Source organism: Kogia breviceps, chromosome 2 (genome assembly GCF_026419965.1).
Source record: "Kogia breviceps isolate mKogBre1 chromosome 2, mKogBre1 haplotype 1, whole genome shotgun sequence".
Taxonomy (NCBI): Eukaryota; Metazoa; Chordata; class Mammalia; order Artiodactyla; family Physeteridae; genus Kogia; species Kogia breviceps.
Window position 1 is genome coordinate 26,409,583 of NC_081311.1, and position 17,686 is coordinate 26,427,268.

Here is a 17,686-nt window from a genome sequence, read left to right on the forward strand (position 1 = left end):
AAACAGTTGGCTAACTTTTCCCAGTTTGTTTATCAATGTAGTGGACTGTGTAATTTCATGATTGTTTAATTTATAATTACAAGTCACAATAAATTAACCACTGTCCTGTTTCCAGGTGCAGATTGACACTGTATACAACAAATTGACAATGTATACAACACTGTTGTATACGACTGTTGTATTCAGTGATCAAGAGAGATTTTGTTTTTCTTTTTTATTTTTTTCCTACTATGAACAATAAGAAATTAGGACAAATTATTCAGGATTCTTTATCTGATTTCCGAAATGCAATTTTTTTTCTGTCTCCAAAAGTGTGAGCTATTCTTAGAACTGTAAGTGGAACATGGAATTTAAACGGTCAGTGGTATGATTAAGTGTGTCACATCTGGTATCCCATGAGCCCCTGTGGTAACTGTGCTAGTAAAGAGTGAGTCCCAGGTTTATTTATTTTTTTAGTCCTTTAGCTATGACTAATACATATTTATTCTTTTTTTAATTTGGAGAACTGCAACAAAAACCTATTATTGGTTTCTCTGAGCCCCTAGAGGTTCAGCTGTCTTACCCCTGCCTTAGGATACCAAGTCCTTGGTGAAATACTAAGATGACAGTAATTTTTGTGCATAACTAATCACTGTTATTTAATAGATGAGTCCTCCATTTAGGAATTATTTATGGAGTAATTCTGTATATATGAACCTAGTGGTAGTTATCTAGCATCTTTAATACTTGAAGATTGTTCCCAAGATTATGATTTCCGGTCAAAAATTGTCAGTGAAAAATATAAACACAACTACTGTTTTGAGTGCCCTCTATGTGCATGCTTTACATACATCATCTCACTTAATCTTCATAGCATTTTTCTTGAGATATAAATACTGTTCCCATTTTCTAGATGGAACTGTGCCAGAGGTTACACATAGGGAAGTTGAATAAAAGTCTATGAAACTCTAAAGCCCATAATGTTCTTTTCATTAGGACTCTGATGAAGTGTGAACCCACTCTTCCTGAGGAGGTGCCCCTATTTTGTTCCTCAGGAAACATTGTATTTATTTAGTAGAGAGATAAGGAGAAAGAAGACAAAATTTGGGTGAGGTCCTCCCTATCAAAGCTATACAAATATGCAAAAAAAAAAAAAAAAAAAGAACCTGAAATACTATATTTTTCTCCTGCTGATTCCAAGGAGAGACAGCTCAAGCTTTCTAAATCATAAGAAAAACCAAGCTATAACTATGATATTCTGAGCCAGAGATAAAAAAGCAGTTTTTAGCACCCCCTCCTCAGGTTATATGACCAGGATTTAAATCAATCAGCTGCCACTGGTTTTTGAATCACATGATCCAACTTTAAATCAATCAGCTGCTTCCCTGTACATCACAGGACTTGGCTTTGAACAGTAAGAAATGCAAAGGTATAAAAATGACGTTCTGAACAATAAATGGAAAAACAACATCTTAGAAAGTTCTTTTATTTTCGAATGGACCATTCACTGCATACAGAATAAAGGATTCTCTTGTGGATTTCCTGAACTGCAAACACACACACACGCACACAAAGCTATACGAATTCCTAGAAATTAATAACATCTCACTGGGCAGCACCAATTTTTTTTTGGTGAGGTAAAAGTAAATTGAAGGCAGTTCCATTTAAGCTAGGTATGGGGAGTACAAGTACTTGACAGTTGGCTTACTAATTTTAATACTTAAATTTTAGCTGCTCCTCCAGTCACATATATTTTCCATATACCAACATATTCCTCTCTCCCTCTCCACCACCCTAGTTTCTTTGAATGACCTAGTTTGTATCATTTTAGGTCAGTGTACCATGCCTCTGCTGGTAGTTGAGCCAGTAGTTGAGTTTAAGCTGATTTTGAGGCAGATAAAATGTCCATAGTCAACAGCATGGCTAGTCATGATTTGCCTATAGAAAAGTTTGTTTAAATGTTTTGTGGCTGAGTCAGACCACTTCTGTCCACCAGGGTGCAGATAACTTGTGTGCATGCATGCTGATAACGCACGATACACAATTAACTAAAGTTCTGGTTTCTTAAATTGCCTTTATTTAATGTCATAGGAGTACACATCCTACATAGAGATCATATCTGTTTTGCTCACCATTGTACTTGGAGCACATTATGTGTGTTTAATATAAATGAATGAATGGATGTTTTGACCAAAAATACACTAAAAATTCATTTCCTTGTATTTATACTGCAAAACTCAGCCCCATAATAAAATTAACTTCTAATGGCTGTCTCCCTTCGTTTGACATTAACTATAGACATATATGGATAGAAGCATAGAGTAGACTTATTTTGCTCTTTTGTCCAGCCTTTTAAATAATCAGCTTACTTTGTACCTTTCAGGCAGAACCCTGATATCTATAAATATCCTCTTCCCTATTTAGCAAATGCTAATAATCCTGTGATCCCCTGTCCTCAGGAGTTGGGTTAATGTGATGCTGTACTGTATTTGCATTTGTCTTGCCTAGACCATGCTTGAGATGCCATTTGTTATTTTGCTGGAAGAAAATATTAGCTGAACTTTCCATTTCTCTGTAATTTCATTTAAAGGTGCAACATGTGAAGTTATTGTTTCCTGATGAGGAAAATTGCTCATTGGAAATGTAGAAGTATTTTTTTATACTATTAGGTTTATAAAGTTTAGTTGTAGTTAGAATGTTTTCTTTCTTATCTGTGTTTTGCTTCTCTCCTTTTAAGACAAATAGAAATTATGGTTTTTTAATCATTCAATTTCAAATATAATGAATGTGTAAAAGTTCTCAGCCTGCAGAAAGCAGTATTTGTATATACTGATTTTTTTTTGAAAGAGACACATGAGGAAAAACCTAAAACATTTATTTTGAACCTTGAAAATATTTTATAGAAAACAGACGTTCTTTGACAATGTCTACACTAGTAAATGATGCATGAGAAGAACTTTCTTTACCTGTACCGTTGTTTAATGTACAAATGTGATAAATTCCAGTTGTTTTAGAATTTTATTGGAAAGGATAATGAGGACATCTAATCAGGAACTCAGGAAGAGTAGTACAATGTGTTTTGCCTGTTCTTAGCCTTTTTTGTATCACCAGTCCCCTAAGGATCTCAGAATTCTAATTTTAACTGTTCTGAAAGGTGGTATTATAAATGAGTGATTGCAGTGTAGCTAATAGAAGCAGGGAGATTGCTCATAAACAGAGTTTTAAAAAGGAATGGTGTCAAATAATTCAAGGCTGGAGAAGATAAAAAAACAAAAGAAAAATATGCCATAAAAAAAAAAAGACTTGCTTAATCTTTTGTTTGTTTGTTTGTTTCAAATCTATTCATTCTCTCTTCTCCAAATCTTTTCCGATAGAATTTGTCTGTCTTAAACTAAACATTACATTTTATTGCTGACAGAAATTGAGGCATAGAGAGGTTAACGTGGTCAGTGCGAATACAGTACTAAAAGTGGTAAACAAAGGCCTCTGAAGCAGAAGGGAATTCTTATAATTATGCATATTTGCATATCATTGTCTCAACTCTTGAAAATTATTTCACAGAATTATCATTTGATCTTAGTGAACGGACTGGTTTGAGTTATTTCCTGGGTCGATGCGGATAAAAAACATAACCATTTTATAGAATTCTAAGACTCAGTTTGAAGGAATTTCCACTTGGGCTGGGAGATTAGATTATATGCCCTTTAAACTCTGGGATTCTTTGATTCTTGATGTAACCATGCCTCATTGGAAAATGATTGTCAGCCGCAAGACAGAACAAATAACTATCTTATAAGATTTTTCTTATGTTCTTAGCTAAAAAGCAGCATGGCTTATTTCCATCCATTAAAAGAATAATGCAAACAAGAAACAGAAATATTAGATTACTAGTCAAAAATACCCTGGGTAAACTTTAATGTTTTTTTGCTTCCGGAATGACCTTTCAATTCCCTAATTTCTCTGTTGTATTAGATTCTTCATCTGAAAAACATAGATCATCTATACCGTGCAGCTATACTGTAAGGGTCATGTGAAAGTTAGAAGATGATAGAGTATTTTGAATGATGGAGTCTTAAACAAGAACTAAAATAAAGTCTTAAAGGAGAGCCCAAGTACAATTTTCTACAACCTTTTGAATAGTACCTTAGTACCTTAAAATCTTACATTAACTTGGGTGGATAATTCTGTTTATTTCAACAGCTATCATATAGTGTCTAATAAGCGCCAGGCATTGTGGGAGATGGAAGCTATCTATAGTCCTTATGCACAAGAAACTTCACTCTAGTATAAAGGAGAAAAATACAAAAATCAATTCCCTACAGTCGGGCTTCAGGAATGGGAGTTGGTTAGTAGTACACACTTCCAGGAGATTTGGGGTGACTGCTAAGCTGGATTAATAGAAGGAGCAGGAATAAGCCAGGCTATTTATTAAGTTGCTGAATTTACTAAAGTATTTCTGCCAAAACTTATAAGCAAATGGAATAAATGACATTAAAGTGGAAAATAGTACTATAAGCTCTCCAATCAAGAACTTTTTTCAAGGAGGAGAAGGCATTCTGATACCCAGTAATATCAAAGTCAGTGCCTCCAAAGTAATCTCTGTTCTTCATGGTTGTTCAAGGGCTTACTCTCAATTTTGCGCAAATTGAAAAGTGCGCCAGACCAGGAGGTGAGAATCCTTCTCCTGGGCTTGGATAATGCTGGTAAGACCACTCTTCTGAAGCAGCTGGCATCTGAAGACATCAGCCACATCACACCTACACAGGTGAGCGCTGCCTTGCCCCCAGTGCTTGTGTGACACGTGGAAGATGGTAATAGCAATATGAAAGACAAAATGGGAGATAGAGTTTTGTCCATTTGTAAGTTTTGTTACTGAGAAAAGTCTATACAATTTTAAAATAATCTCAGATTTCAAAATATATCACGAGATTCCATTTATGTGAGATACTTAGAGTGTCAAATTCATAGAGACAGGAGAGAACTGTGGTTACCCAGGGGCTGGATGGATGGCGGTGATGGTTGCACAAGAGTGAATATACTTAACGCCACTGAGCTGCACACTTAAAAATGGTTAAAAAGGTAAATTTGGGCTTCCCTGGTGGTGCAGTGGTTGAGAGTCCGCCTGACGATGCAGGGGACACGGGTTCGTGCCCTGGTCCCGGAAGATCCCACATGCCGCGGAGCGGCTGGGCCCGTGAGCCATGGCCGCTGAGCCTGCGCGTCTGGAGCCTGTGCTCCGCAACGGGAGAGGCCACAACAGTGAGAGGCCCGCGTACCGAAAAAAAAAAAAAAAAAAAAAAAAAAAGGTAAATTTTATGTTACGTATATTTTACAATAATTTTAAAAAAATAATAATATAAATTTATATGTCTGTACATAGCAAGATACAATCAGTTCCCTCTGATCTAAGTAATTCCTTTTTAGAAATAGCTTTATCTTCTCTGATTTTGAAATTAATACATGTAGAAAAATACAGAGAGAGCATAAAGGAAAAAAAACAGTACTTTTTTTTTTTTTTTTTTTGCGATACGCGGGCCTCTCACTGTTGTGGCCTCTCCCGTTGCGGAGCACAGGCTCCGGACGCGCAGGCCCAGCGGCCACGGCCCACGGGCCCAGCCGCTTCGCGGCACGCGGGATCCTCCCGGACCAGGGCACGAACCCGCGTCCCCTGCACCTGCAGGCGGACTCTCAACCACTGCGCCACCAGGGAAGCCCAACAGTACTTTTTTTTTTACACACTTTTAGTGTGTATTTTTATACTTAATAAATACAAATATGTCTTTTTTTTTTTTTTTTGGCCACACCATGTGGCTTGCAGGATCTCAGTTCCCTGACCAGGGACTGAACTGGGGCCATAGCAGTGAGAGCCCAGAATCCTAACCACTAGGCCACCAGGGGACTCCCTCAATTTTTTAGATTATTTTTGGGGGTGGGGGGGCTGGCGGGGGTTGGGGCCCTCGCCACACGGCATGCATGTGGGATCTCAGTTCCCCAATCAGGGATGGAACCTGCGCCCCCTGCAGTGGAAGTGTGGAGTCCTAACCACTGGACTGCCAGGGAAGTCCCTCAATTTTTTAAATAAAAAAAAAATTACCTGTATTTTTTTAAAATTTATTTATTTTTGGCTGCGTTGGGTCTTTGTTGCTGCGCGCAGGCTTTCTCTAGTTGCGGCGAGCGGGGGCTACTCTTCGTTGAAGTGCGCAGGCTTCTCATTGCCGTGGTTTCTCTTGTTGTGGAGCACGGGCTCTAGGCGTGTGGTCTTCAGTAGTTGTGGCACGCAGGTTCAGTAGTTGTGGCTTGTGGGCTCTAGAGCACAGACTCAGTAGTTGTGGCACACAGGTTTAGTTGCTCCGCGGCATGTGGGCTCTTCCCGGACCAGGGCTTGAACCCATGTCCCCTGCATTGGCAGGCGGATTCTTAACCACTGCACTACCAGGAAAGCCCTACCTGTATTTTTAAATCCAGCCTCATCGACCCTCCTCTTTCATAGGGCTAAGCAAGCAAAGCACAAGGATGGTGGTGCTCCCAGCATGGATGTTGGAGACAAGTCCTGCCTGGAAGAACTCCAGTGGGTTTCTTTAGGCCTCCTTCCCTGCAGGAAATCCTGAGAGAGCTTGACCTTTGGCCAGGCCTTTGGGTTTCCTAACTAGGGGCAGCCCTGTTGGTCTTACTTTTAAGCGTTTGAGCATTAGAGGTTTTAGCAAAACCAGAGTTATTTACCATTTTCTGTCACTGTCCTGTGATAAGAGCTTGGTGTCAGGTTTGAATGGCTGTGCTGGTGTGTGTACTTCACGGCCAGCGAGTCTTACTGATTTGCAGCTCTTTGCAGAAAAGTCATTTCAACTGCTACCAAATGAGCAATTTTACAGCTTCTGAACAAATTTAATGTATGGCCTGAGGAGGAGCAAATTACAGTAGTCTAGCCTAGAAGGGCTGAAAACACATATTAGTGTGTCAGGATTTCTGCCAGGAAAAGAAGGGCTAGGGGTTTTTTTCGTATTAGTGAGAGGCTGTCTCTCTCAAGAGCACCACTAAAATGAGGACATCCACACTGTGAGCAGGGAAATGAAATCCTAGTTATGGACCCAAAGCTCCAATTCTAACTTTCAGGCTCTGTTTGTTATGTTATAGGTGACTCTGTTATTATGTCAAGGTTTTGTATTTAGTCTTTTAAAACACATTTTTATTGTGTTTTTGTTTTATATTAGAAAAAGTGATAGATGCTCATTGTAGTAAACTTAGAATGTATAAATAGGTAAAATTGAGAAACTAGAAATCATCTATAATGCCCAGTCAGACATAACCACTGTTAACATTCAAGAATGTATCCTTTCAGGTTTTTTTCTTTGCCCATATACGGTGGGTATATTTAAAATAGAAAGTAAAAATGGCTCATACAGAGTATACTGTTTTGTATCATCTTTTTCACTTAATAACGTATCTTGAACATATTTCTACGTTGCTCTGTATGTAAATACTTATACAATACACATCTCTAGATGTTTGCACCCATTCATTATTATTTCCTTAGAATAATTTCTTAGTAGATTTGTCGGGTCTGGTGACTTACAGACTTTTAAGGCAGCTGACACATATGGTCAAATTCTAGGATTTACACTTATTTATTCCCTCATTCCAGAAAGAATTTGTTGTTGCTGGGTCTGACATTTACTACTGTAGTTAAGTGTAGAACTTTTAAACGCATAAAAGGGGTTTTGTCAATGAGTCAGAATGAAGTGCGCTTTTACAATAAGCTTAAGCCACTTCCCTTAGGAGTTCTAAAACTTCTAATTTATTCAGTCATTGGCATTTTAAAGGAGCAATAGTAAGCATCATCCCCTGTTGTCCTCTAGTGACTGTCCTCGGTGGAAATTGGGTGGCAGTGTTCCCATACCATTGCCCTGTGCCTTCTCCTGTGTGAGGCAGTAGTGCTGGGGAGCTGCCAGAAGAGGCAAATGTTTGTGGAGGCATCCCCAGACCCACTTAACTCCAGCTATTCTGGATGAAATGTCACTTCTGTGGGAGCAGGCTGTTGATCGGATTTTTCAGATCCTGATTTCATGATGTCATTCTTGCAAGAAGATTTTTTTTTAATCTTGCACATAAAATGCCTTCTCTTCGAACCCCAAAAGTCTTGTTAATTTGTTTCTCTGCACATGAACTCCCAGCTCACCCTTCTGCCTGCCCCTGATTGGCTTACCTTCCCCAAAGTTCCACCTTGTGTCACTGTCCTGAAAATGAATACTTTCTTTTCAAGTTCATCAGAGATACCTATTAAAGAACAGTTTCAAGGGCTTCCCTGTTGGCGCAGTGGTTGAGAATCTGCCTGCCAATGCAGGGGACACGGGTTTGAGCCCTGGTCTGGGAAGATCCCACATGCCACGGAGCAGCTGGGCCCGTGAGCCACAATTAATGACCCTGCGCGTCTGGAGCCTGTGCTCCGCAACAAGAGAGGCCGCGATAATGAGAGGCCCGCACACCACAATGAAGAGTGGCCCCCACTTGCCACAACTAGAGAAAGCCCTTGCACAGAAATGAAGACCCAACACAGCCATAAATAAATAAATAAAAATTTTTTAAAAAGAACAGTTTCAAATGCCCACTTGTTTGTTTTCATCACCACCTGTATGAGGGGTGCTACTCCAGTTACAAACCAGCCTCCCCCTTCGTGTCCTGAGTTCAGCTCCTTCCTTTTCTTGATCAATGCATATGAGGAAATTTCTTTCATTTTGAGCTGCTCTTATAGCATCCAGTCTTCCAGATTGTAGCTCTTGCCTCTTTTTTTTTTTTTTTGGCTGCATTGGGTCTTCATTGCTGTACAAGGGCCTTCTCTAGTTGCAGTGAGCGGGGCCTACTCTTTGTTGTGGTGGGCAGGCTTCTCATTGCAGTGGCTTCTCTTGTTGCGGAGCGCAGGCTCAAGACACGTGAGCTTCAGTAGTTGACTCTGGCCTCTAGAGCACAGGCTCAGTAGTTGTGGCAAATGGGCTTAGTTGCTCCGCGGCATGTGGGATCTTCCCAGACCAGGGCGCGAACCCGTGTCCCCTGCATTGGCAGGCGGATTCTTAACCACTGCACCACCAGGGAAGCCCCTTGCCTCTTTTTAAACTTAGCATTTGTTCTGTTGTGTTGAGTCTGCAGATTCAGCTTTGTTTTTTTGTTAGTTACATGTAATGTCCTGTTAAATTTCACCATGCTGAGGACTCATGGGGTGGGTGGGGGTCTGTGTTGCTTAGCAGAGCTGTTCTCATACCAAGTCATCCTCAGCAGTTCCATGTGTGTGTGCACTCAGCATGACATCATCAACACTGACTCCAACCTGAGTGACAGAAGCACATGTAGATACATTTTTGTTCCCTATCAGAGCAAACTGTTTTCAGTATCATCTGTGTCACATCTGGCAGAGTACCTCAGAATTAATAAATAACATAGCTGGTAAATGTAACTGTCAGAAATTGATCTCAAAGCCTAGTAAAACTTGGTGTTTTTTGTTTCAGGGTTTTAACATCAAAAGTGTACAATCACAAGGTTTTAAACTGAATGTATGGGACATTGGTGGACAGAGGAAAATCAGACCATACTGGAGGAATTATTTTGAAAACACTGATATTCTCGTAAGTACTCCTTCTGATGCATCAATTCATAATCTCTTCTGCCCTGTCTTACTAACATTTACACTATAATTGTCTTTCTTGTCAATAATTCCATTGCCGTAACATTGCTCTTCATCACTCTGAACTTAGAGCTAGCAGACAGATTGTGGAGCTTTGTGTAATTTATATAAGATGTTTTTCTGTTGCTCAGTAACAATGTTGTGCCCACACCCACCTTGGCAAATAAAGTATTTATTAATTACCATAGTGATTTGAACAGCAGAAGACAAGTCAGAAGATTGTGCCATTGACTCCATCAACCCAAGGAAATCAACGAATCAGGTATATCCCAAAGAGAGCAACCAAGAAAGTGAAGGTCCTGGAAACCATGATGTATGAGGAATGGTTGAAAGACCTGACGATGTCCTTGCTGGAAGAGAAAATGCTTGGAACTGTCTCTAGTTGCTTCAGGAACTATCTTAAGTCTGAGAGATTAGCTTCATTGTGAATAGTTCTAGAGGACCAGGCAAGGAGCAGTTTGGGGAGTATTAGGGTTTAACTCAGAATAAGGAAGAAATTTCCTATAATCGTAACTTTCCAGAAGTAGAAGCTGCCTCAGGCTTCTGGGATTCCTTCTGCACTGGGATTCCTGGCTCACGCAGCATTCACGCAGGCAGAGGCTGAGACTTGAGCTCCCAGCTCACTGCCAAGTTCTCTAGGACTACTGTTTTAGGATTCTTGGAGATTTTACTCTCCAGGTGCATGATTTCTCCAATCCCTCAGCCTCTCAGTTCCTTCACCTCCCCTCCAGCGAGCTTGCCATCCACCCCACCTCAGCCACTCACCATGGTCGTACCATAAAACCAGGGCCTTTCATGAACTTGGATAGGAAAAAATGTTGCATGATATTTCTGTTAACCTCTAACTGAAAGTTTGAATTTACTTTAACTATGACCCTAGACAGTAAGCTGCAAAAACACGTCGATATCTTCGTTGCCAATAGAACTCACCTTGCATCTCAGACAGCTTCCCTCTCTTCCCTCTGCTGCTGCTTCCTAGGTGTCTCTTTCTACCTGCTCACTCCTATCAGCATGCACACATCCTATAGTTGCTCTCGTTTAAAACAAAGAACTCTTGGCTTCCTATACATCCTCCTCTAGATACTGTCCCATTCCTCAGCCTCGCTTACAACTCCTTAAAAGAATTTTCTGTGCCCTCTGTCTTCACTTCCTCTCCCCACAGGCACTTGGAACCCTCCATTCAGGCTCACAGAGAATTCACAGTGCCAAGTCCCATGTTCAGGTTTCATTATTCATCTCACTTGACCTGTCAGCACATTTAACAGAGTTGGTCGTGCTGTCCTTGAAACATTGTCTTTCCTTGGCTTCCAGAATTCCATTCTATCTTGGTTTTCCTCCTGTCTCACTGGCTGCTACTCCTCAATCTCCATTGCTATTTTTTCCTTATCTCCCAACCTCCAAATGTTGGAGTACCCCAGAGTTCAGGCCTGTGCTTTTCTTCTCTAAGTCGCTGCTTAGATGACCTCATCCAATTTCAAGGCGTTAATCACCACCTACATGCCAGTGAATCCCAAACTGTTATCTCCAACCTGGAACTCAGTTTCATATACAGCCAGCTGCCTATTTGACACCTGAACACCAGTGGCTAGTAAGTCCCCTCAACCTCAACATGTCCAAAACCGAATTCCTATCTTCATCCACCCCTGCCCAAATCTTCTCCAGTCTTCTCAGTAACAGTCCCATTCATCCAGAAGCACTGGACTCATCCTGGGCTCCTTTTCACTCCCCACATCTTCTCCATCAGCCAATCCTGTCAATTCTACTTTCAAAATATTTCTAGAATCTGCCCACTTCACTCCATCGCCACTGCTACCGTGCATTGATTATTTTTTAAAATTTATTTATTATTTTTTAAAATTTATTTATTTATTTTGACTGCATTGAGTCTTCATTGCTGTGCACGGGCTTTCTCTAGTTGCAGTGAGCGGGGGCTACATGGGCTTCTTATTGCGGTGGCTTCTCCTGTTGCGGAGCACAGACTCTAGGCACACGGGCTTCAGTAGTTGTGGCATGCGGGCTCAGTGGTTGTGGTTTGCAGGCTCTAGAGCACAGACTCAGCAGTTGTGGCACACGGACTTAGTTGCTCCGTGGCATGTGAGATCTTCCCAGATCAGGGCTCGAACCCGTGTCCCCCTGCATTGGCAGGTGGCTGCTTCTTTTTTTTTTTTTTTTTTTTTTTTGGTGGTACATGGGCCTCTCACTGTTGTGACCTCTCCCATTGCGGAGCACAGGCTCCGGACGCGCAGGCTCAGCGGCCATGGCTCACGGGCCCAGCCGCTCCGCGGCATGTGGGATCTTCCCAGGCCAGGGCACGAACCCGTGTCCCCTGCATCATCAGGCGGACTCTCAACCACTGCACCACCAGGGAAGCCCCCCATGCATTGATTATTGCAGTATCATTCTAACTAGCCTACTAAGTTCTGCCTTGCCTCCCTCAAGTCTCTCCTCAACACTATAGCTATTTTGATCCTATTCAAACATAAGCTTCCCAGCTCAGAGTTAAAGCCAAGGTTCTTACAGTGGTCCACGAAGCCCCCTACCTGTTGACTCCTCTTCCAAGCCCTTCTCACCTGGTGCCAGCCACACTGGCCTCCTTGCTATTCCTGGAACACAGGCATGCTCCCACCTCCGGGCCTTTGTCATCACTATTTCCAATGCTAGAATTCTTTTTCCTTAGATATTCTCATGGTGTAGTCCCTCACCTCAGACATATTTTTATTTATTACCTTTCTCCCCCACTGTAATGTAAGCTACATGAATACAGGAACTTTACTTTTTTTTTTTTTAACCTGTTGTATCCCCAGTGCTTAGAAAAGCACCAAATAAATGAAATGGATAATTGTTATAGGTGGATTCCAACATTAGGTAGAATGTGGAGTTCTATAACTTCTAATTCCCTTCCAACTCTAAGGTTCTATGATTCTGTATCATTGTGGTCAAGTCCAGAGGCTTATTAATTCTATGAACTGGGTGGAACATCTACTTCATAGAGGGTTTATGAGAAGTAATGAATTTATTTATCATGATTCTTATATGGGGAATAATACCAAAATATAAAATTGTACTATCATCAAATCAATAAACACATGTGAGGTACCAAGTTGGCCATCACATGGGCTCATAATATTTCTGGCCCATGGTGAAGGTAAGTTCAGGTATATTCCTTATGTCAGGTTGAAGGTTTAAATGGTTGAGAACAAAAAGATGAGACACATCCATCCATCCATTTATCCATCTATTCAACCAGTTATTCTTCCAAAATGTATTATATACCTTCTAGGAGAACAGAAGAGAAATGTTGGGAAAAAAGAAAAATTTTCCCTTATCTCAAATAATGTGTCTGGTTTTGAAATATAATTTTAGAAATTTTCAAATTTATATAGAGGTCAAAAAAATAATGTAATGAAACCCCACATACCTACCCATCATCTGACTTCCTTAATTTCAGCTTTGGCAATCTTATTTCATCTCCCCTACCACCACTTTTTTTTTTAAGTATTTTAAAGCAAATCCAAGCCATCATATTATTTCACTCACGAATACTTGAAATGTAGAGATGAGTCTCTAAATTGTATGAAACTACGTGTTAGAAAAACTGAACATTAAAAGTCTTTCAAATCCCAAAAATCAACAAGGAAAGTCCTGGAACTAATGAGTGATTACAGCAAATTTGCAGGCTATAAGGCTAATATACAAAAGCTATAGAGTCAAGCCAAATCATTATGCTATACACCTTAAACAGTGCTGTATGTCAATTATATCACAATAAAACTGGGGGAAGAAAAGGCTATAGATTCTCCTTTACTTTTTGAGTCAAGAGTTGGGAAGAACCAAGCAATTGAGAGAAATCACAATTCTATCTGTTCATCTGCTGGATTAGGTACTTTGAAAGAAATGTCCAAATAAGGGCTGTATAAGGACTTCCCTGGGGGTCCAGTGGATAAGACTCCTCACTTCCAATGCAGGGGGCCCGGGTTCAATCCCTGGTCGGGGAACTAGATCCCACATGCGTGCCACAGCTAAGAGTTCGCGTGCCACAACTAAGAAGTACACATGCTGCAACTAAAAAAGATCCCGCATGCCACAATGAAGATCCCACGTGCCACAACTAAGACCCAGCACAGCCTAAATAAATAAATAAATAAATTCCTTTTTTTTAAAAAAAAAAAAAGAGCTGTATATAAGGACATTAATGCCTTAAGGCTCCATGAGGAGGTCTCAGAAACTTTCTGGTCTACAGATCAGGGTAATTTTAAATCATAAGCTCTAACATCTTGAGGGTAGACTGCAAGGTAGTTGTAATATGACCCTGGATTCCACACTTCCCATTAGCTGAGAGCACCTAGGAATTATTGGACAATCAAGCAAAAATCAGTTCACAGTAACCCTAGAGGAGCTTTCTCCAGCTATATTATGCTGCCAGTATCAGACAATATTTTGGATTGAGTCAAACCTTTTGTTATTTTCCAGTGCTATTTGAGATTAAACAAGTCTTGAGGAGCAGCTGAGTCCCCATGGTTAGATTCTAAGGCCTTGGGGCTCTTAGCCCTATCTGCCCGTTTTGTAGCAGCTTGGAGAGACAGTGGTGGATGGGTTACATTAGTTTGCTTGTCTGTATTTAATAGTCTTCGGCTGTTGGTTGAAAAGACGTATTACAGTAGACTCCACGCTGCCTAGAAGAGCAGGGTTGAGGCTTGATGCATTTCGTTGCCTGGTTAATTCTTTTCAGTTCTCTCTAGAATGCCAAAATACAGTCTTGCTTTAGAGCAGGTGTCGACAAACTGATCCAGCCTGCCTCCTGTTATTGTGTCTCGTGAGCTAAGAATGGTTTTGACATTTTTAAATGGTTGAACAAAAAAGCAAAAGAAGAATAAGATTTCATGACACATGAAAATTATATGAAATTCAAATTTCAGTGTCCGTAAATAAAGTTCTGTTGGAACACAGCCACGTCCATTTGTTTATGTATTTTTTATGGTTGCTTTTGCACTACAGCAGCAAAGTTCAATAGCTGTGAAAGAGATTGAATGCGCCACAAAACCTAAAATATTTACTACCTGACCCCTTACAGAAAAAGGGTACCAACCCCCACTTTAAATTATATGTTTCTCTAGAGGTTTGAAAGAATCAAAGCAACTCCTAAAAGTGCAGTTATTCTCAGGGATGATGACACTGAGAACATGACTTCAGCTTTATTAATTTGGGGGAAGTGACTAAGAAATTAATCCTGAGATATGATAGAAGGGAGGGGATAGGATGTCTTCCATTTCTCTTGTGCCAGGAATTAACAGCCTTTTGATAGATAAAAACACATCATTTTTTTCAAGGTATATATTAATATTAATAATACCAAACTCCATTTACATTATCATTATTAGTTTTGTGTTTAAACACAACATAATTTAAGGTAATTTGCCATCATTTCCATATCCAAAGGACATCAAGTGAGATGGAGCTCAAACAACCATCTTTTGTATTATCTCTATAATATCACTCACACTTGAGCGTCAGTACTACTAGAGTACAAATAACTGAAAAACCACAGGTTATCCAGAAAACTTATTTGTCAGTTTCACCCTCCTTTTAGACTTTTGCTCAAGCTATCAATAAAAAGCCACACTTTTTAGTGTCATCTCTTCTGTCTCTGTCTACCCCTCTGGTGGAGAAATACTTAAGAGCAATAAAATGGCCAAAAGGTGGCAGCAGGAGGGAGGAGGACCAGAAGCAAGAGGAGAAACAAAGAGCCTTCCATTCGCATGGTGGATAATCAGTCTCCGGATAATCCAAAGTTGGCTGAACTTCCATCCAGAAAAAATCTTTTTCTCTAGGTCTTCCTCCCACAACCAAATAAAAATTTCCAAGCAGTTGCCAATGAAGGTGTGAATTGGCTCTGCTTAAAGCATCATTCTCATTCTGAGTGCCATGGATTATAAGTTTATTTTAGAATAGGTTTATGAAACTTAATTTTTGAAGATCCATAGTGTTTTAAGACCAGTCAAAAGCACTATATTTAACTTTCTTTAATACTTTCTGAGTATTTTTTATTTGATAATCTGTTTTTGGATTCATTTTTTTGCTCACTATTATGTAGCAACCTAAATGGGAAAAGAATTTGAAAAAGAATAGATACATGTATATGTATAACTGAATCACTTTGCTGTACACCTAAAACTAACACAACATTGTTAATCAACAATACTCCAATATAAAATAAAAAGTTACACCAAGGGGGGAAGGGGTGGGGGTGGGATGAATTGGGAGATTGGGATTGACATATATACACTATTGATACTATGTATAAAATAGATACCTAATGAGAACCTACTATGTAGCTCAGGGAACTCTACTCAGTGCTCTGTGGTGACCTAAATGGGAAGGAAATCCAAAAAAGGAGGGGATATATGTATACGTATAGCTCATTCACTTCCCTGTACAGTAGAAACTAACACAACATTGCAAAGCAACTGTATTCCAATAAAAATTAATTTTAAAAAATTAAAATAAAGTTTAAAAACTGGTTTTTGCATGATGAGATTAACACCTATGTTATTAACAAGAAAAAGAAAGGAAGAAAAAGAGGCTATCCTTATCCTTAGCTATTGACCGCAAGCAAACAGAAAGAAACTGAGCAGCACTGGGGAGGGGGTAACCAGGAGAATCGTGTGCCACCATAGAAAAACAGATTTGTGGGATCACCAGAGACTGGTTTTTCTTAGGACTTTTTCACTTGACCCTTTTAATAAATGGGGCAGTTGTTTTATAGCCTTCCTCCTGGAATTATTGTACAATAATTTTCAAATTCTATAAAAGTTATGTGAGAAAAATACTAAATGATAGGAATAATTTATGTACAGTTTAGGAAAAGCCCCCTTTTGACTCTCTTAATGAAAATGTTCCTTGTGAAATTTAATGTCAAAGCAATAAGTAGCAAGTAATTTAGCAAGTAATTAAAGTAAAAGTTAAAACTTTCTTATTGACTTTCAGCCCCTGGATTCTTTGGTATTTCAGTCATCATCTTTCTTGTCTACTATTAAAACTATCTTTCCATTCCTAATTATTCTCTCCCAACTGTTTGTTTTTCATCATATCAAACACCAATTTCTTAACTGTATCTTTTTCTTTTCTTTTTATTTTTGGCTGCACCACGCAGCTTATGGGATCCTAGTTCCCCAACCAGGGATTGAACCCGGGACCCGGCAGTGAAAGTGCCGAGTCCTAACCACTGGACTGCCAGGCAATTCCCATTAACTTTATCTTTAATTGTATTCTCAGCCTCTTCTACATTTACCTTCTCACTCATACCCTTTGCTCCCAAGCACATTTTTTCCTGCTTTGTAATCTGAGCCCAGGATATCCTCCCAGGGATCACCTGCCCCTTCTCCCCTCCCTCACATCATGTCCCACTCTTGCCTGAGTGAAGATCATCCTAATCCACTATAGACTACCAAATAGTTCTAATCCTGTCCTTTGTATTCAGGTTCACTCTAACATTGCATTCCTTCTTTCTACATTTGTGTTTATACTATGCCTGCTACTATATAATGTGACACCCACCAGTGGAAAACTAAGATGCCACCATGTTCTGACTTATCAGACAGTATAGAATTTTGTGTCTCTGTGGTATGCATTGACATTGAGTCAGAGTAATATTAACAATAACAAGGCCACAAAAAAATACTGAGACCAAACACATCCATCCTTTCTCCTGTGATTCTCCATGAAGGAAACACAGGTGAGGAAAGGCTGGACTTGGTCCCTGGTATAATATTTAGCACTAGTGACTCTATTTTTTTTTTTTTTTTTTTTTTTTTTGCGGTACGCGGGCCTCTCACTGTTGTGGCCTCTCCCGTAGCAGAGCTCAGGCTCCGGACGCGCAGGCTCAGCGGCCATGGCTCACGGGCCCAGGCGCTCCGCGGCATGTGGGATCTTCCCGGACCGGGGCACGAACCTGTGCCCTCTGCATCGGCAGGCGGACTCTCAACCGCTGCGCCACCAGGGAAGCCCTAAATTTTTTTATTTTTTTATTTTTATTTTTTG

At 40.1% G+C, this 17,686-nt stretch overlaps 1 protein-coding gene across 1 annotated transcript in view; it reads left to right on the plus strand.

Moving 5' to 3' along the window:
* The window catches only part of ARL3 (ADP ribosylation factor like GTPase 3), a 32,989-nt gene that overhangs the window by 1,810 nt on the left and 13,493 nt on the right, over positions 1-17,686 (plus strand). The window contains exons 2-3 of the mRNA XM_059054170.2: positions 4,601-4,744; positions 9,474-9,590. Coding sequence (XP_058910153.1) covers positions 4,601-4,744; positions 9,474-9,590 — 261 coding nt within the window. The remainder of the gene's footprint in view (positions 1-4,600; positions 4,745-9,473; positions 9,591-17,686) is intronic.